This window comes from Nicotiana tomentosiformis, chromosome 2, assembly GCF_000390325.3.
Source record: "Nicotiana tomentosiformis chromosome 2, ASM39032v3, whole genome shotgun sequence".
Lineage (NCBI taxonomy): Eukaryota > Viridiplantae > Streptophyta > Magnoliopsida > Solanales > Solanaceae > Nicotiana > Nicotiana tomentosiformis.
The window spans coordinates 183,086,372-183,107,927 of record NC_090813.1 but is presented as its reverse complement, the minus strand read 5'-3'; the positions used below and the strand labels follow the sequence as shown (position 1 = coordinate 183,107,927).

General features: G+C 34.7%; 2 protein-coding genes and 1 long non-coding RNA gene across 4 annotated transcripts; 1 reads left to right on the top strand and 2 right to left on the bottom strand.

The window, feature by feature from the left end:
- The first annotated feature begins 3,551 nt into the window (after positions 1 to 3,551).
- LOC138906776 (uncharacterized) lies at positions 3,552 to 5,711 on the top strand. The gene is made up of 2 exons (XR_011414417.1): positions 3,552 to 3,761; positions 3,874 to 5,711. It is a non-coding gene; the product is annotated as an uncharacterized lncRNA (long non-coding RNA).
- Positions 5,712 to 7,523: 1,812 nt separating this feature from the next.
- Positions 7,524 to 14,689, bottom strand: LOC104094927 (ran-binding protein 1 homolog c-like). Its single transcript, XM_009600950.4, has 4 exons — positions 14,202 to 14,689; positions 12,909 to 13,060; positions 11,754 to 11,879; positions 7,524 to 8,085 (listed from the first exon to the last, which is right to left on the bottom strand). Exons 1-4 carry the CDS (start codon positions 14,357 to 14,359, stop codon positions 7,856 to 7,858), a joined length of 666 nt encoding a protein of 221 aa, XP_009599245.1. The 5' UTR covers positions 14,360 to 14,689; the 3' UTR covers positions 7,524 to 7,855.
- A 515-nt stretch (positions 14,690 to 15,204) lies between these two features.
- On the bottom strand, positions 15,205 to 20,994 carry LOC104094928 (ERBB-3 BINDING PROTEIN 1-like). Of its 2 annotated transcripts, XM_009600951.4 has the most exons (10): positions 20,874 to 20,994; positions 20,652 to 20,760; positions 19,606 to 19,690; positions 19,351 to 19,500; positions 18,753 to 18,906; positions 17,114 to 17,329; positions 16,900 to 17,036; positions 16,336 to 16,427; positions 16,018 to 16,200; positions 15,205 to 15,496 (listed from the first exon to the last, which is right to left on the bottom strand). In XM_009600951.4, the coding sequence occupies exons 2-10, from the start codon at positions 20,740 to 20,742 to the stop codon at positions 15,420 to 15,422; spliced, it is 1,185 nt and encodes a 394-aa protein (XP_009599246.1). In that variant the 5' UTR covers positions 20,743 to 20,760; positions 20,874 to 20,994; the 3' UTR covers positions 15,205 to 15,419. The 2 variants fall into 2 exon arrangements, with proteins under 2 accessions (XP_009599246.1, XP_070052471.1); XM_070196370.1 differs by lacking the exon at positions 20,874 to 20,994 and having other exon boundaries at positions 20,681 to 20,731.
- Positions 20,995 to 21,556: the final 562 nt, after the last annotated feature.

Here is a 21,556-nt window from a genome sequence, read left to right as displayed (position 1 = left end):
GTTAAAGTCTTGGACATATTGTGTAGTAAATTAAATAATTGTTGGTATATATTTAATCATCTAATTGCCATGACTCAAATCACAATTATTGAACTTGTTTTTATATGACAATTCAATATAATTATTACTTGTATAGTTATATAATTTCCATGAGTTTGATGGTTTGATATTTCTTGGAATTTGATTTCATTATGAATTTTTCCTATGCAAGTAATTAATTAAGCAAGCTTAAGAAGAAGTGTTAATACAATTATCTAAATTTGGATTAATGAAGGTGTACCTTATGTTGATTATTTTTCTATCTCTGTTGATTGTTTTTGAGGTTTTATATACATTGTGTGGAATCTTGGGCTATTTATTGTGAAATTAATTGATTTTGTTATATCCTTGGAATTGGTTGTGGCCATTGTGCAAATTGTGATATGAATTAATTTTTGTTACGTTGTCGTGATAATATTCCGTATAAATTGTTGTGTTAATTGAGTTATCATTTTGAGGATATAAGGGTGGCATCTCACTGTTGATATTATGCGGGCATAAGGGTGGCATTTCACTGTTGTTATGTGTGTTGGGGTATTGTCTGGGTGGAGCGATAAGGGTAGTTATAGGAGCGATAAGGGTTGCTATTAATATTGTCAGGGCGGAGAGATAAGGGAGGCTATTGTAGGAGTGATAAGGGTGGCTATAGGAGAGATAAGGGTGAATATTGTGAGGGATGATATGTGATGATGTGGGGTTATTGCGTTGAAAATTTTTATGTGATTTTTATTGTGTTTATTTTTATATCTTGTGCAATTGGTCTTGTTGTTGGTAAATTGGTAATAGTCTGATTTATGTTGAAATTGGGGTCCGTGGCCATTGCCATGCGGATTATGATATGAAAATGTGGGCACAAGATGTCGTGATTAAATAATGATGATATTGGCACGTGAATTGTCTGTGCAGTTATGATAAGAAATGAGGGCACGAGGTGCCGGAAAAATATGATGATTTAATTATAGGCACGAAGTGCCGTGAAAATATGAAAGTGAGCTGAGACCCGTATTTATAAAAAATATGAAAATAGGCTGAGACCCGTAGTTGTATGATTATGAAATGAAGTGTCACATGGTGACTTTTTTTAATTGAAAGAATTATATTCAAAATATTTATTTGGAAGGATTGTTATTCAAAAAGATTTATTTGAAAGAATTACATTCGGAAGGTATTTATTTGAAGAAATTATATTTGAGAGAGATTTATTTAAAGGAAGTATATTTGAAAGATATTTATTTGAAGGAACTATATTTGAAAGAGATTTATTCGGAAGAATTGTATGTGTGATATTTATTTGAAATACTTGATTTAATTGGGTGTACTTATATTTATAAATTGTTGAGCGTTATTAATGGTGTTCTTGTTGCACTTATTATTATTTATTTCCTATTATTTTGTATATCTTATTGCACAGGCTATTAGACTAGTGAGTGTCTTGACTGTACCTCGTCTCTACTCCACTGAGGTTAGTCTTGATACTTACTGGGTACCGACCGTGGTGTACTCATACTACGCTTCTGCACATTTTTGTGCAGAGCCAGGTATTGGAGCTATCGGACTCGGACAGAGTTAAAGTGTGATCGCAAGGATTCAAGATAGAGTTGCTTGGTCGTCGCAATCCCTTGAAATCTTTTCATTTTATTGTACTGTTAATTATTAATCAAACAGTATTGAGTATTCGATCCTTGAGATCATTTCATGTATTCAGTTAGAATTCGTGACTCAGTACTACCAGTTTTGGGAGGTTGTTATATTCATATTTGTTCCAGTGTTAGTTTTTAGTACCTATTCAATTCATATTCAAAAAAAATAGCTTCGAAATGTAATGAAAATCGGCTTACCTAGTCTTAGAGACTAGGTGCCATCACGATGTTTGTGGCGGGATTTTGGGTCATGACAGTAATTTCACAAGTAGAGTCTGAAAAATAGCGTGTATGTAGATCTTACCTCTATCTAATATAAATAAAGAGATTATTTCGGATAAATTCTCAGCTCAAAGAAAACAAAATCCACTAACCACTGTTTAACTCTGTCATTGAAAAAATAGTCATTGGAGTTTTAAATTCTACAAATGAAAATCCAAAATAATATTTTAAAATTTCACGTATAAAATTTAAAATTTCAAAACAATATTTATTTTTCAATTACAAAAACTAAAAAATGACTATTTGTAAATTTTACCCCTTGAAAGAAACTAAAGTCGGTAATCAAGATTTAGGTGGACAAGTAGAACCAAAAAATAACAAGACAAGGCTCAACTTTGAGGAAATTCCCAAAACGCGAGAGATCATGGCTTCACGCGGAGAAAATGTTCAAAATGTATAGGAGTAGGATTATTTTGATCGTTAAGATATACCCAGTAACAAAAATTGTACTTTCCCTTCAATTTGTATGATACATTTTTCCTATTAGTATGCTAAAAAAAATAAAAATAATTTTATATTTGAAAATAATTTAATTTTAATTTTTTTTAATCATTTTACCCTTAATTAAAAGTTTTTATAGTCAATAGTCACACACATATCATAGTTTCATAAAGCTTTTACCTTAAATTTTTAGGACTGTAAATTTCAAAAGTTCATAAATCCAGTGTCGAGTTAAACTATCACATATATTAAAACGGAGGGAGTACTTCTTAATATTTGCAAAAGTGGATAGTTGTGGTCCTAAATCTTAGCGGTGGCGGAGCCACATTGAAGCAAGGGGTGTCAAGCGATACCCCTTCGCTAGAAAATTATACTATTTTGCTAGATAATTTTTTTTATTTTATGTATATTTACTATACGTTGACTCCCCTTGACTTTTCGATGTATCTAATTATTTATATTTTGACACCCTTTGATGAAAATTCGGAATCCGCCACTGAATCTTAGGGGTCATTTGGTTGCAGGGATTAGGGGTTATCCCAATATATAATTTGAGATTAAATTTATCAAGTTTTTGGTGGTAGATATTCGCTAACAGCTTGTTTGGATGGTTGTTACCCATTGTATTATATCGTATTGTTACTTTAAATACGATATTTGTTTTGATTGTTACTTAAATTTTATTGTATCGTATCGTTAAATCCGTCGTTACATAACGACGAAATGTGCCACTTTATGTAACGATCGATTTGGTGTGGTCGCGTCGTTACCTTGTCTTTTTCTCTAAATCTCACCCTTCATTATTATTAAATAATTTTATTTTATCATTTACCCTACCTTTTTATATAATAATTTTACCATGTATCATAATTGTTCTTTATAATATTACAAATTTATTTTTCATATTGTTGATGCGTGATATCATGAAACGATGGCAAACGACACAATCTATTCAAACATTGTATTTATCAAACGATACAGTACAATACAATACAGTATGATACGATACATTATGAAACGATAAGTAACAACAATCCAAACAAGCTGTAAAATCAGAATAAGATTTATACCAAAAATGGTAGGACTATTTATTCCGTATAAAAAAAGGTGGGATTATCCATCTTAATTATAATTCCAGTATAACCAGGTTTTAAACCAAACAAACCCTATAGGTAACCGTTTCCTTAAAATTTCAGTTAAAACTTTCCGATGACTTCAACCCCCAAAACAGAAAACACGAAAACATTAGTCAATTTTAGAAGCGTTGACTTTCACTTGCTTTTATAGGACTTCTCTGTTTATGGATGAGTTGTATCAAAATGAGGATTTTGAGCTTTCCATTCTATACTTAGAGAGCAGGTTAGTAATTACTGGTTTGTTTATGGTAAGAGATTAGTTATTGGATTCACATAAAAGCAAAAGATGTATTAGAATTAATATACGGTGATTTTGGCTTTGCTGGGAGATCTAGTGCTGGAGGCTGCAGAGAGGCGAATACAGGATCTAAGTTCTATGGCTCAACCAGTAAGGTTTTAGCATTCTACCTATTGTATATTTAAAATTATGCGCTTATATCTACTATTTGTTATAATTTTAGTGTATTTTTATACATAAATTTATGTTTTTCGTCGAAAGTAATGAATTCAGATGAATCTGGTGCCGCAACGCTGAATCCATGCTAAGTTAAACGGAAAATAAAAGGGGCACAAATCCTTCAAAATCATGGCTCCAGTTCTTTGTTTTGTGTTTTGGGGTTAAGCAAGCCTGATTCGCGAGATCGCTGTTAAGTTTAATTAAGTTTTTGAGGGAATCTATTACTTTTAGATTTAGGACCAAAATTCCCTAATTAACCCCTATACATGAAGGACCATTTTGATCATTTTCTCGCTTCAAGAAAAAATGGCAGTTTTAGTAGTAGTAATTTGAGATATTCATCAATGTCGAAGAAACAAAAGAATAGAGTCACTGGAGTTGAAAAACCCCCAGATCGTATCAGTCAGTTGCCGGAGGCACTCCTGGTACAAATTCTCTCTCTTTTGCCAGCCAAAGATGCCGTGGCATCATGTGTTCTTTCAAGAAGGTGGCGTTATCTTTGGAATTCAATTGATAATTTCCTTTTCGTTGGTAGTAATTTCAAGAAAGCTGAAAACTTTATATCCTTTGTGGACCATGTTTTGATGCATTCCACTTGTTCCAAAATAAAAAAATTCCATCTCCATTTAGATTACACCTCCGATTTGAACTTTGACTGGAGAATCAGCCGATGGATTAGTTTTGCTGTAGAAAGGAAAGTGGAAGATGTTGTCTTGTGTTAATTTGATAAAGATCTATTGACTCTGGTTCGTCATTGATTACATTTGATTGGAGCTGTTACGTGTTTGATAAAGGATCGGTCATAGAGTGGAAGTCACTGAAAACCCTAAAGATGAACTATATTGTGTTTAATGATGACGAAATTGTGAAGTTACTGTCAGGTTGTTCTTCTTTGGAAACTCTGGAGTTGTCTTTCTTTGATGATTTTTGTCGTCTGGAAATCACTTCTCCAAATTTAAAGAGACTTAAGTTGGAAGAGTATTGGATGCCAAATGACGATGATGATCACTCATTGGAACGTGGACTTTGAGCAATACGGTTTTCATTTGACTGTAGACTTGCATTTGATCTCGATTATATTCTTTCTCCGGTTGAATCCTCTTCGATGCACATTTGAGATAGCATATTTGGCCAGAGGAGATGATATTCATTTGCTGTCAAGCTTCGGGTTTCCTAACCTCAAGGATGTTAAAGTTGTCAGCTCCTCAGGGATGTGTCTGAACTCTGAAGGAAGATCCTGAATGGGATTATGATAAATTTTTCAAACTTTCTGAACTTATTCTAAAGAATGCACTGGCTTTGGAGAAGTTCGTAATTATATCAAGGAGATCAAGAAAGTGCAAGAGCTGTTCAATGAAATAGTGTCTCGATATTCAGTTCGATTGGCTGAGAAATTGGTAGGTTCAGGATCCTCTACCAATTCAGTGATTATTTTCCCGGAGGAAGCTTTCGATGACTAGATTGCAAGTAGTTTTCTGTTTCAGCATGCCAGAAATGTTACCTTATATTTAGTTTTTGAAATTTACTGCAGGTAAAAATCTTGAACTTGTCTATGTAACTATACTGCCTCTCTACCCTCCTAGGGTAGGGGTAAGGTCTGCGTGTGCACTACCCTTCCCAGATTTGTGGGACTCTAGTGGGTTTGTTGTTGTTGTCTATGTGACTATATTATTTGTTCCTGTTATTTATCTACATATCAAATTTTACCTTGTGAAATCTGTGTTTTGCAATCTTTGTTGATGACATCAAGGTATTATTACTGAGAGATGGTACCTTTTAGGCATTTTCTGCAAAGAGGTCTGTACTGTTTTATCTTAAAAATCTGTATAGCCAAATTGCGATTGAGGCTTACAATGCGGTCGAATGCTGTGAAGCTAAGGTTATAATATATGAGTGTTGGTTGTGAATTGTGATACATCTTTTTGGTTCACCTGAAATCTTCATTTATCAGGCAGATAATAGATTCTATTTGGCTTAAATAGTTTACTAGTGGCTGTAAAATATTTGTGGAACAACAGCTTTCGTGTGCAAAAGATTTACTGGTATCTTTTATCCCCTTGTTTTTGTAAAATACTCTTTTTCGAATTTGGTTGAAGAGGATGTATAGTAGGACACTGTTAGTGAAGACTGACGAATGATACCAAAATATTGATAATACTGACTTTAAGACACTTGGGCATATGTTAAATGTATTCAAAACCTGTTTAGTGCAATTTGGATGCCTAGCAACTGAATTCCTAGTGCCTTTTTGTTTTGGACAAGGAATGCTGTGAAACTAAACCATAATTTACTTTTCCCGAAAGGTATATGAGCTTTGGCAATAATGGAAATGGTGCCATGAACACCGTAATGCCTTGTACTTTTAGGATGGTATGAAACTCAGCTTGCTAACATTGCTGGGATATACGAGGAGGATTATAGCGGTCAGCGTAAAACTCGTCAATTTTAATACAGATTTTGTCCTACACTTGTACTTGTAGGATGGTATGACGCTGTTGTGTGAGACCAATATGCAACTGAGTGCTAAGAGAGGGCTACAATCGGGTGAAAGTTCCATTATTTCCCTTGGGCAAAGGTGGTAACGGGTGGATAAAAAAGTTAATTTCTCCCTACATTTTTATTGCAGAGTGTATTAAAATGGTCATTATCTCCAAAAACAAAGTCTTTCGAAGTAATCTTGATATAATTGCAATTATTATAGGTTCTAACTTCTAATAGCGTGTTTGGCCAAACTTCTGCTTATTTTGAAAATCGCTTTTCTCAAAAGCAAAAAAAGTATTTTTTGTGAGAAGTAGTTTATGTTTGGCTAATTAATTTGAAAAACACTTTTGAGCAACAATTAGTATTTGGCCAAACTTTTAAAAAGTACTTTTCAAAAAAGTGCTTTTGGAGAGAATAATTTTTTTCTGCTTCTCCAAAACTGCTTCTGCTTCTACTTAAAAACATTTTTTTCCCTTAAAAAAGCTTGGTCAAACACATTAATTTTGGCAAAAAGGCACTTTTGACCAAAAACAAATAAGCTTGGCCAACCAGGCTATAAGCCTAAGAAGCATGTGTGCAGTTCCCTTCCACAAAACAATGGGCGTGAAAAGAAGCTAAGTTCAAGCGGGATTAGGTAACAGGTACACTTAAGGAATCATAAAAATAAAAAAACGATTCTGACAAATAGATGTGCTTGTTTAAGACGTATAACTTTGTTAGTGGGGTACATTGCATGGGATAGACCATTTGATTAGACGATTAAGCTTTTGGTTCACTTAGGTATGGTTAGATAATGCAAATTCGACTTTGCATTTTGACCCATTGAGTTGCAATATTTTACAAGATCAATTCGGTTTGCAGCAGTCTGAGACAAGTCCCTCTACTGCTTCTCGGGATGCAATTGACAATCAAATATCCCAATATTTGAGTCTTGAGATGAGAAGGATATGTCCATAGAAACACCAAAGTAAAACACATCAAAATACGACACAGCAGAAATGTCCCCAAATTCAAGATATAAACCAAACTGAAAGTTAAGTAAAAATAGACTCAAAACTCAGAAGCATTACTTAATGCAAAGGACATCGCGTACACAAATAATACAACCAAAACCTATTGTTACACCCACTCAGCAACTATTTCAACCAGAAAACAGAACCTGACCTTAAAAGTGAGACAACTTCTGCAAACGTTCACACGCTTGAATGATAGACTAATAAAGCCAACCAATTCCCAACCCCACCTCAAGAAAAAAAACAAAAGAGAATCCCCCTTAACCACCCCTTGCACTTGACTGAAATTACACCCAAATTGGTTGGCAAAGAAATGGCATTATGAACCTCAAAACTATAAGGGCGAGTGCATGGCGTGCATACCCCTCAGGCTGAAGCACTTTCATCCTTTTTCTCTGTATCCTTGGATGGATTCTCATCCTTACCATCCCCTTCCTTGGTTTTGTCTTCGACTTTACCTTCGTTTTTCTCTTCAGGCTTTTTATCTTCAACACTTAACTTCTCAAGCAGTCCAGCAGCAGTAGATCCATCTTCATTTTCCTCTTTCTTTTGTGATTCAGCAACCTCTTGAAACATCTCCATGAAAGACTTGCAATCTAAGAAGAAAAACATGTCAGATTAAAAAATCATATCGGACAAGAGAAAAGGGAAAAACAGAGGAACAGTGTTAAAATTTAAGGCAGCACAATTGTACGACCCCTCTCCATTGAAGTGTCTAGACAATTATCTAATTATATAAAAGTCAAATACTGGAACTCCAACCCCTCAAGGCAAACATGCAGTGATGCATGCAGCTGGTGCATAAAACAATCAGCTTATTACAGACCTAATGAATCATAAGATTATCTTCACACTCAGCCAGTTACATTCCACACCTTATAATCCAAAACATTCCTCAAGCCCATGAAAAAGCAACCTTCCACAAAAAGAATAAGCTAAGAAAATATTACTCACTGGATATGTTACTGACCATGGTCTTTCACCACCATAGCCATGGAGATATATTTTGATTCCATGAAACATCCAAGCTCAGTTCTTCTCTAGACGCCAACAGAGACCTCAACAAAGAAAATATGACGCATAGATTCTCCGGAATCTCAATCAAGCAAAGACTAGGCTTTGGGTGCACTGATGATTCTAGCAAAGGAATGTCCCATTTAGCCTATTTGGTATTACTTCCTTTTGCTCTTTATAATCCCGGTTACATCAATGAAGTTCTAGGCCTACTGTTCATGGGCCTGAGGTATGGCATGGCCATAAAGAGGATATACTAATCTATATCCTAAAGCACAAATTTCAAAAGTAAAATCACTCTAAATATTGAGTTAGCAGAACATTTAAGAATAAACTCATCAATTCATGAGTTTTAGATGTATCCAGAGGTACAGCCAAGAGTGTGGCTTAGTGATCAATGAAGTAGGTTGAGAACTATGAAATTTCATGTTCAAATACACTAGGTGATTTCTTCCAATTATCCAAGCCTTGGTGAATAAAGTTACCCAATACCTGTGCTAGTGGGAGGTAGCTTGTGTCCCGTGGAATTAGTCGAGTTGCACGCAAGCTGGCCCAAACACCATGGTTATCAAAACCAAAAAAAAATGTATCCAGATTGGCTGAGCAAATTCTTATACTCCTAACAATGTTTACTCCTTCCAAGTTCTATTCCAACTTATCAACCAAGATTTTCTATCTGAACAGTATTCAACTTACACATATCTGCAGGCATGCATATACAAAAACAAACAAAATATACTAGGGCTCTTCCCCTTTCTTTTTGAACAGTAGGGACAGCAGGTTTATATTCACACAGAAGTTAGGGCTTTGGTTTACAGTGGAAAGAGTGATGGTTTGATGAAGCAATTGAAACAATCAGCTAATTTGCAGCCTTAAGTTACGAGGAAGAATGACGAAAACGGGTCAGTTTTAGACTAAAGATCTGAGATGGAAAAAATTAATCATGTTCCATATATTCATTTCACTTTAGATGAAAAGGAAACACATCATGTGCGTTTAGCTTGGCGATGGGCTCCGTGTTTATTCACCTTTTGACTAACTCACAAGTCCAATGTGAAACACATGTGCAGCAAACTTTCTTGTTCTGATTTATCAACTAAATTATATAACATAAAGGGTGTGTTTGGTATGACGGAAAACATTTTCCGGAAAATGTTTTCCCATTTTCCACTGTTTGGTTGCACAAAATAGTTTGTAAAATGTTTTCCTAGATATCACATTTTTCTAAAATTGGAGGAAAATGACTTGCCTAAAAAAAAGTTAGGAAAACATTTTCCAAAAACTCTATCTACTCTCACATCTAACCCCGACCCCCTCCAACTTCAATTTTCTGTTTTTTTCCGGTTTTCTACGCCACCTAGATATCACATTTTTCTGAAATTGGAGGAAAATGACTTGCCTAAAAAAAAGTTAGGAAAACATTTTCCAAAAATTCTATCTACTCTCACATCTAACCCCGACCCCCTCCAACTTCAATTTTCTATTTTTTTTCGTTTTTCTACGCCACCCATCCCCACACACACACATTTTTTTTGTATTTTCAATTTTCTGAAACCCCCCCCCCCCCAACAAAAAAAAAAATTACTTTTTTGTATTTTCAATTTTTTGTTTTTTCGTTTTTCTCGACTAATCCTCTATGTACTTGCCACCTCCTATCAGCACAAGTACCGGGTAACTTTGCCCACCAAGGTTTAGGCGGATGGAAAGAAATAGCCTAGTGTTTTTTGTGTCACATAAGATTGAAAAGTACCGTTCCCCCTCCCCCCCCAAAATCTCACCTACTCCCTTCCGCACGCTCAGTCAGCCAACCACCACCCCAACCCCTCAGGGCTACTGCTGCCCAACACATGGGATAAAACAGTATTTCCATTCTTCACCCATGTTTTAGTTGATATTAATTTATTTCTTGCTCTCACATCTTTTTGAATTATTTCATAGCCTAATTTATCTACAAGCTTTATAACTTCACTAACATTTATTTCGTGCCTACTAGTCAAATTTTTGTACGGAAATTACTTTCAAATAAATTATAACAATTTGACACAATTAGCCTGAAGAGACTTTTCTCGCCATCTATGCCCCAAAAAAGGACACGGACATTATAATCTCAGTCAAAGTACCCTACCTATAGTTTGTTGGTATTATGGTCCATCATGAACCCAAAAAACTCTAAGAGGCAAAAGGAAACAAATACAGAATTACATCTAAATAATGGTTTAAATTGCTGAATTTGATGCACGCTCAAAATCTAATCATATGATTCGCACTTCTCACTTCTCAGACATTCAATCTTCCTGATCAGCGTCAATTGAGTGTAAAAAGGAAAAGGAAAAGAAATATTTAAAAGTACAATTGCAAAAATAAATAAAAAATAAAAAAATCACTTAAGGTTTACAAACAATTTTTCCCTCTGATAGATTCTAGCCTTTTTATTAGTTCCACACTCACACAGATTTGCAATACAGGCTTTAGCTACAGCATAGCCAAGCCTGAGTTGGTTTCTAACAGGAAAAGGATCAGACTGGAGTTAAAATATGGCAAGGGGGAAAATTAATGTTTGATTGAAAATTATGGCCCATCAGGATTTGAGAAGTAGAGAGAAACATGCAATTCATGGTATGTCGGAAACCCAGAACAATTCAGTGGTTAGGTTAACTGAATAAGTTTCTTCTTTTTTTTTTAATTAATTCTTTCTGAAAAAATTTCTATAAGCTGTTTCATGATACATCTTGATACTTCAACTGAAAAGATGTCACTTATGGAATCTTCTCATAAATGATACAGATGTGCAGATGTAAAACTTCTAAAATGGGTAAAACTCTAAAACAAAGGAAATAACACTCAGGCATTAAGCACAGCATATCATCTCAGAGAAAAACAGAATATATCCATACATAAAATGGTTGATTTTGCAACTATAGAGATAAAGGAAGCTACTGCCTATATTTATCCCCCAAAAAATAAGGAAGCAATTGCGTATGTAAAGCATAGCGGGCCCTAGACTAGGATAAAGGAGGAGGATTGGAAGGTTGACTATCAAGCATAAGAAATATTTAATTACGATAACTCCTCTAGATTGATAGTGATAGAGAAAACTACTATAATGATGTGCTAACAAGGCAGACAAAGGATTGATGAATGAGAAATTATCAAGTATTGTCTTCATTAATTTGCTGGATCTCCCTCCAACTAACAAGAAAACTTAGAAACAAGTAGATAAAGATAGTGATCCAGAGTTGAGATTACTCACTCTCAATAGATGCAAATCTGAGGCAGAAAAGCTCATCTTTCAGTTCACCATCAGCAAAATCTGGTGCATGCCACAAGCAAGACTTCTCATTTCCAGCATGTTCCTGAAGCGTCATCGTTGGGAGAACTGGATAACACATCCAAAACATATACTCGTCAAGAAAAAATTAAACCCAAAAAAACAGATGAGAAGATAAACTATACTTCAGATCACCAAGTAAATGAAACTGATTCATAACGAGAATTAGGACAAAAGTAACTACACAGTAAACTGCTATAAAGATCCTCTATATTCATTATACTTCATTCGAACAAGTTTCACTAGAATACTCAATAATTTCTTTGACAAAGTAGGGGTCCTCTAAGACTACAGATTCCCTTCTACTGAGGCAGAAGCATTGGTGGAGGTTGATCCCACCATGTATTTGGTGGACAATTTGGTTGGAGAGAAATTCAAGATCAAGGTGCTTTGAAGATAGAGCTAACATTGATCAGAAGATTAAGACGAATTGTATATTTTTGTTTCACTTTTGGTGTAAAGAAGCTCTGGTAGAGGATGTAGAGTCTATAGTGGATATTATTGGGTCTTTGTAACTATCACAAGTCTGGGTTTGCGTTTTGCTTTTTTTTCGGGGGTCTTGTAACTATCTTTAAACTATAACATAATCTTTATGCTAAAGGTTTTTTTACTTGTTTTATAAAACTTGTTACCTTCTCAAAAAAAAAAGACTACAGATTCCCTAAATCACATCTCTACACTAACATACAAATCTCTTTCCTAACTCAAACGATTCCTGCTAACAGCACAATCTGTCAACAGAACATAGAATAGTAAATTTAATTTCAAAAAGGTTGAGAAATCTATATCCTACTTTACACTGAATTTTACATTCTTTATGCATGTAGTCCAAATCTCGTCATCCTTTTATAGATATAGGGAGTATAATATTTTTAATACCTCTTATATGCCTCTATATATCTCTTTCCATTTTGTTCAATTCTAAAAAGATCGACACCTTTTAGATACTAGGACTTAATCTTAAGCCTTAAGATTCTTACTTTACCCTTTATAGAATGCTCTAGCAGGAATTGTCATGAAATATTCATATAATAAGGAGGGCCCCCAAAATTAATTTTCTTTAAAAGAAAAACATACCAAGGTGGTTGGCACAGATCTTAAGGGTCTTGGATTGGCGCATAACAAGGCGAACTTTGCCAGTTTCCTTATGCTTCAATAGCTTTACAGTTCCAGCACCTCTCTCTTTCCACTGATTCCCATCTTTATCGAACCTATAAAGCTTGGCTTTCCTGCAAATTTCAAAAGAGAAGAAGAAAATCAGATCCGAAATCACACAACAAATTAACTGCATTGACACTCCTATTCGGAACCCACCATCTACATTAGGAAGGTGAGAGCACTAAAACAGCAGATTTGAGGAAATGGTTTATTAATTAACCCTAGAATTGGATTAACGGGCAAGCAATAAACAGATTCAGACGGAAAATTAACTGCATTGACACTCATACTCCGGACCCTAGAATTGGATAAATGCAAAAGGAATGAACAGATTTGAGGCGGACTAATTGACTGCATTGGCACTTATACTTTGAAGCAGTCATTTTTTTAACAACTAGGTTACTAATTAACCCTAGAATTGGATTAATGGACAAGTAATAAAGAGATCCGGATGGACAAGGGCGTAATATATGGTTCGGCCATACCCAGTAGCTTTGACCAAAAGCCTACATATTTGTTACGAAATCCACAAAATATGAACAAATATTAAATTCCGAACCCATTTATTAGCACTTGAGGTCGATATGCTAGAATCCCTAACCCATAAAATTCAAATCCCGAATCCGCCACTGAGTGTAGATATTTAACTACTTTGACACTTGTACTCCACCAATCTTTTTTAAAATAAGGGAACATTTAAATTGAATTACTGGACAAGCAACAAAGAGATTCCCACTAAAAGTTAACTGTGTTGACACTTGTAATCCAAACTCATTCTATTTTGAAAGAAGTATCTAAAGCGGCATATTTGAACAATTGGGTTATTAACTAACCCAAGAATTGGATTAATGGACAAGCAATAAAGAGATTTCCGTGCAAATTAATTGTGTTGATACTCGCCCTCCAAACTCCAACATCATTCTAACGGAAGAACATATAAAAACAGACATGTTTGATAAATTGGGTCATTGATCCGATAGCTTTGACTCGGCCCCTGTAAATGTGTTGTTTAAAAAATACACTAAATAAGTACAGACAACTGATTTCGACCCCAGTAAATCAAATGAGTTGACGGTAGAATCCCGAACTCGAATCCATCATGGATTCATCTTGAAGGAGTATTGAATTTGATCAATTGGATCATTAATTAAACCCTAATTTTAGATCAGTTGACACAATAAAGAGAAATATGAAAAAGAGAAAGAGAATTACAAATCAATGATGGGATCTTCATTCTCCTCGCCAGTTGATACGGCAACTTCTTCGAGCTTGACAATTGGGGCAACCTGAGCTCCGGTATCTTCATCATCGGCTCCGGCTGCTTCTTCTTCCTCTTCCCTGTTCTCGTGCTTTGGCTCAGTGCTTGCCATTGATATTGGATGTGATGCAGAGAGGATTGTAGAGAGTGAAACAGTGGAGCAGAGGTTTTGAATCAAACCGTTTGATTAATGAATGGAATGATGTCTAAGGACCAAGGGTTTTATATAGGAGTTCTTGAGGGTTTTGAATGAATAGGGTTTCTTTAATAATCAATTACTACTCCAATTTCTTTTACATAGAATGAAGTAATTCAAATTAAATTATTATTATTATTGTTTAATGTTAGAGAACTAATGAAACTAAAGTGGTTTGAAGTTGTTTCAACTTAGCATCATGGAGATAATGCTTCAAAGATAGGATTCAAAATTTGGACTTTATATGTTCAGAATTATACAACTCATTTAATTTATTGGATTTGAATCAATAATGCTTTGGATTCAAAATTTATACTTTTTATTCATTTATTAAAAAATTTTATCGCGTACAAGATCCGAATCAATAATGCTGCGTTCAGATCAAATGAACCCATAACTCACAATCTACCTCCACCCCTTAGTGCTCTACCATGCTGCTAAGAACAATAATCTTCTTAAAACTTATATAGTGAGACCTCTATAACAATTATCCTTTATAGCAGTCAAATTTTATTTGAAATCATTCATGTTATGTTTTAATATATATTATCTATAATAACACTTTACTATAATAACCAAAAAATATCGGAACAAACTAAACTGTTATAAAAAAATTTATCGGTAAGTCTGTAACTTATTCACTTCAATAATGGCACTTTATTGTTTTTGTTAATATTTTCGGTATGGAGTGGCGGATAGTACATATTAATAACACACTCTCAGCTATCCTAGTTAGAAATTGAGAAGAGTACAAAACATCCTATTGAAGCTTTTGATAATAGAGCATTATAGCATTGGAAGCCCAACTGAATAATTTAAACATGACAAAAGTGTCAAGACAAGGACAAAAACTGCCCATGCCATTCTTGTATTGCAAAAGGCCGTAAAGATCCACAACTACCTCAATATCCCACATTTAACTAACAATCAACAAATAGTTCTTGGAATTGAATCAAATCAAAGTTCTAGCAACATATCAAGATTCAGCACCATTTGATTCTCCTTCCATAGGCTCAGCTTGGGATGAGTCTTCTGTCTTCTCACCTTTCTTCGCTGCAAATCAAAGGGTGGATAGATATCGTGAGAATTCATATCAATCACCAGCTACAACTACATCTCAATCTCAAACAAGTTAGGGAATGAGAATTCAAAGCAATCGACAGTTACAACTACGCCTCAATTCCAAGCAAGTTGGAATCGACTATAAAAATCGTCACTATTCATGTCGCTCCGTTAAAACTCATCTTAGTCCAATATTATATACAATAAAATTTTAAAAAAAAAAAAAAACTAGAGAAATTCTATATATTCTCTGGTGGCATATAAATCTCTGAGGACTAAAACTCCTACAAGTTATTGGACATATAGCAACGCACTAACATGACTAAAACTTAATCTCAACTAATTGGCATCCATCTTTTTATTCCATTAAAAGCAATTACTGGTTACGTTGTCAAATATTATCCTGCATATTTCCATCATATTACTACATTTATCTCCAAGAACATGCTTGCTTCACGACGAATCAAACACTACATTACTTCAGTTATTTTTCAAATGCCTTCTGAACTTACCTTTCTTTTTCTTCCCACCACCTTTCTTCTTGGTTTTTACGGGAAGGGCTAACCAGGTCTTGATTTCAGGTTCCTCGTCTACTGTCTTAGTAGGTTTCAGCTCCTGTAGAGCATGAGTTGTGATCCTATCTGACCCGTTAGGCATCAACAGCACTGTGAATTTTATGTGAGCAACCAAATCACCTGCACATCAACACAAGAAAAAAATAAAGGAAAGGAACATTATCTGGAAAATGGAATTTCAGTAAGAATACAGGAAAAATATACTGCTTAAGCATAACATTGCATTAAAGAACTGAGAGCTAATATGGTGCGGACCAGGTTTCTCATGTAGAACAGGATACGGCTGCAAAAGCTCATGGTTAACACATTCAACGAGTCCCAAACGAGCTCTCTTCTCCTCCAAATCCCTGTTCAAGTAAAGAAGAACAAGAAGACAACATGATAATCATGAAACTTACTCCCTCCGTTTCAAAAACAACGAAACAATTACTGTTTCGGGAGTCATACAAGGTTTTTTACCATATATTTTGCAAATAGTTTTTAAATATTTTGAATTGTTAACTATTGTGATTTAAAGTACTTTTTACATAGTTTCTAAATGTGTAATTTTATTTCAAAAAACCTAAAGAGCCTATGTCTAAATTCACCGAAAATTAGTCAATTCAACCCTCGTACTCCGAAAAGGTTCAAACAAATTTAAAAAGTTTCTAAATGTGTAAATTTTATTTCAGAAAACCTAAAGAGCCTATGTTTGAATTCACCGAAAATTAGTCAACTTGACCCTCATACTCCGAAAAGGTTCAAACAAATTGAAACGGAGGAAGTATATATTTACTACAGCACACTGTTACATGAGAAAATATTGAAAATCGTGATGACCTTGCTGTAAATGGCATGACAGGGAACTTCTGACTGATTTCACTGAAAATAAACCTCGATGCTTTCATCTTCAGGTTGTAGCTTTTATCTACAGCTCTCTTGTAAATAGTTGTTTGTTTCTCATCCAACAACTTTGGCTGCAAAATTTTGAGATTCATTTGAAAATATTTAGTTTCCATGTAATTGTAAAGGCATCAAATGTTGCAACATTTACCTTTCCTTCACCAGTGCTTGTAACAATGTCAATTGAATAGACCTCATTCTCCTCAAATTCTGCGTCATCTACTCTCGTTTCAGGATTGGACACACTCAACACAACTTTGTTTCCGTCAATCACAAACTGCTTCATTTGATGACTTAAGACACCCTCAACAATCTTGCAGTCATATGCCGCAGCAACTTTCTGAATAGCTTCTGTGACATCCGAGTTCTGCAATGTCAAAGAAACTGAGCAATAAGTATCTAACAGAAAACATTTAGAGCACTGAAAACATTTGGTTTTTGGACAATTGTTATGGGGTTGGTGTGAGATTGGGTCTGTTTTGGGGGGGAAATATCACTAATACCCTCAATACAATTTTGAGGCTTTCATATTGGTAAAATTAATATTTAAAGATACATCTTTGTGATCTACTAAGAGCATTTCCGATATAAAAATAATTTTTTGGACGAAGGGGGAAAATTGTTGCAGAGAGGAAAAAGAATTACGGCCAAAATGTTATCCCTTTCAGCTTTTTCAAATGTGGCCACAATTTTCCATCCCAAAACACTTATTTCAGCTTTTGCAAATGTGGCCATAGTTTCTAGTAAGGTACAAATGTGACTAAATTTTTTTCATCCCAAAACACTATTTTCATGCTTTCTGTTATCTAGATATTTTCTGTAAACAACCAGAGAACAATCATTTGTTTGTTTGGTTTCAAAAACAAATTAATAGCTTTCCCACAAACAAACACTACATAAGATAAAATTTATTCCCCCGTTAAAAGTATCTTCGAGGTTTCTGACAGATGGTTTCACATGCTTTTCACAAACTGCTTATTGACAGATCAATGAGCTAAGGGGCAGAATGCTGATAAAGATCATATATGATTACATGGTTCAACAAAAAACAGGGGAACATATTGCACGAGATTAAGCATAAAGAATACATGTCAACTTATTATTTTGCAATACATAATCTTAGAAAAACAGAGAAGACTATTTTATAATCACAGAAAAGTGCCAACTTGGATCTCAAGCTTTGGCAATCAGTAAGTCGTATTTGTGGTTCATTCATATCCATACAAATCGGTAATTCAATGCCCTTACCCACATATTCACCACATTCTTACTACATAATCAAACCCATCCAAAACTCATTCTGTCATACGTGAGCTTGTAGATATGAAGGTATTCTTTGACATACAATTGGGAAGCCAATCCTTTCAAAAGACAAAACAAAGACTATCATTTTAAAACAACATATAACCATATTTTCAGGCATTGATACTCGTGCAGTCTCAACAAGGGAATGGTATGCATATATGTGGTGGTAACTAAAGTCTGAAAAGCACGTCTCAACGCAAGAAAATGTTTCCCAATATCCTCCAATATATAACATCTAATACCAAAAGGGAGCATTGGAGCAACAGTAAATTTGTCTTCTGTGACCTACAGGTCACAGCTTCGATCCGTTAAATTAGCCACTAACGCTTGCGTTAGTGTAGGCTGTCTACATCACACCCTTTGGGTTGTGGCCCTTCCACAAACCTTGTATGAACGTGGGATACTTTACGCACCAGGCTGCCCTTTTAAATAACATCTAATACCCTAGCATTCCATAATAAACAAAGATTTTGATAAAACATTACCTTCCTTCCTGGTCTCACAAGCCTCAGAGCAACTTCAGCAGCTGTATTAGCGGCCGCAACAACATCAGCAGCTCTACCAGTAACTGGTCCTTCCTGGAGCACATGTGTATGACCAACTACAGCAATAAAGCCATCTATATGACACCCCATATCACTGCACAAAAATAACCATGTCTTACTCTTACAGACAGCTCATCTAATTCCAGAATACAGTAAAAGACATCAAAAAGCAACTTCATGTTCAGCATTAAACAATTAAATCTCAATGAATAAGAATTGGATCAGGAATAATTTTTTCATTTTTGGCCCGCGGCCCAAAATAATTACGGGTGATAGCCCAATTATACAAAACATATACGCTGATTGTGTACAATAAGATATGAATATTATATGTATATTTATACTTAATATATAAAACATATAAATTAGCCGGCTATTTTTTGGGCAGCCCAAAAATGTAATTATTCGAAATAAATAAACAGTTCTTATGTTGAATTCACGGCCAAATTTCACATACAAACTACACTTCTCTTTCCTACCATGCGCAATCACATAACAAAGAAATGATCATCTCAAAGTGCTCTAAAATATTACTTACATCTTCACTATATCACCTTCTTCCAATACTGTCTCATCACTAGACAGTGGAGAAAAATGGCACACGGTATTGTTAACTGAAATGCAGGTTGGAAATGCCACACCCCTCTCGATTTTCTTCTTCACATTCTTGTACATATTCCCAGTTTGCCTGTACCAGAATTTACTCATCAAACAGATAGCTATACATCACATATATCACCAATTCTGAAATACAAAATCTGTTGAGAAGATATAGAGCGAGAATAGTTCATACTCTTTGATGAAGGCATCTCCTTTTTCACAAAGATCAACTATCTTTGATTTTGGCTTGCATTCAGACACCACCAATTGCAGAGCCTCTGCAAAATTAATAGCAAGATATCAAAATTTAAAACCTTCTTTGTTTCATTTTATATGACATCATTATTATATAGGTGTCAAACTGTTCTTTCTTCCTATTTTTACTTTTGATAAATTACTATTTGGGGAATAAATTGTCAACAACAACAACTACCACCCAGTATAATCCCACGAGTGGGGTCTGGAAAGGGTAGGATGTACGCAGCCTTACCCCTACCCTGGAAGGGCAGAGAGACTGTTTCCGATAGACCATCGGCTAAAGAAGGTGAAAGAAGCCCCGATAGCAAGTAATAGCAAGACAAATAATTAGAAAACTAAATCGAAGATAGCAATAGAGAATATGAAAGAGGTACCGATAACAAGTAATAGCAAGACAATATATTTAGAAAACTAAGTCCAAGGCAGCAAACGAGAATATGAACAATGTACTGCTAGTGGGGAATAAATTGTCAATAGGATTTTTTACATACTTCGAAAAATTTTAATACAAAAGTTTGTAACTTTCTTTAATATCAAGAGATCCCCAAGGGTCAGCTGGTGCACAGTTCAATTCTCAGTGAATAATGGGCCCGCCCCCTTCATCCTTCTCCACTTAAATATACCAGGCTTCTGCCTACAGCACGGTTTGAACTCGTGACGTTCTTATGCATTCTCTAAAATGCAAATTTTATCCTAAAAATTTTAAAATCAATGTCTGAATTGATACTGAAAATTGTTTTTGTCTCTTACTTCACAAACCTACATTCTTTCTGAAAGTGAATCAGTATAACAGCAGCAATGATTTTCAGCTATCCTATAACCCCAATAGATTAACCCCATTTTGTAGGGTACAATTTTCAATCCAAAAAATCAAAAGGGGCACATAAGAACATGTAAACGTTCTATTTTTTAACAATTAAGAAAGCAGAAAATGACCTAAAAAATGAGAAAAACAACAAGAAGGGGTTGAAGGATATTAACTGTTAACAATTTCAGCAGCACCCTTATACTTAGTAACAACCTCAGGACTTGTCAGATCCAACTCTTTCTCTTCTCTCTCGTCGTCCGACATAGTTATCAAATGTTCAAGCTGAAACAATCCAAAAATAAAAATGAAAATGAAGTAAACAACGGGGATGAGAAAAGGGATTAAAGAAATGTTAGAAATAATGAAAAGGGTTACTGAAAATGTAAGGAACAAACCTGAGTACACACTTGGTTTTTGTTGATGGAATGAAAATGGAGGCAAAAGGGTTTGAGCTAGGGTTTTGAGTTTAGCAAAAGTTATAGATATTATATGACTGTTTTTAGCTTAGGAATTAATGTGTTGGGCTAATATGGGCAGACATGTGACAGCGTGGTGATTACATGGCATGAGTGGGTCCCGCTTAAGGATAAATTGGTAAAGTGACGTGGCTGGTATTTATTCCCTTTTGAGTCAATTAGTTTTGTGGTCGATTTATAAAATAAAATAAAAAATGCTAATATATTTTTTATAATAAAATATTTGTTTGATACTTGTTTTTACCCGAAAAAGAAGCAGACTTTTAAAAAAAAAATCCTAATTCAGTATCAAATCTTTTGAAAAATAGACTCCCCTTCTTCAAAATAGTTCAAACAAAAACTCTTTAAAATTTTGAGTTTTTAAACTTTAAAATAACTACAATAACAATAAACACAGTGTAATCTCAAAAGTTGGCAATAATCTCATGAAAAATGATCAAATAAACAATAATGACTTAAGCACGAATATCTTAATTAAATAGGTAATTATTCACAATAAACAAATCACACCTGCATGCTTTGACTCAATCACAACGCTTAAGTACTCGTCACCTCACATATACGTTGTACCCGCACATTAAATCGTAGCAAATAGACAAATA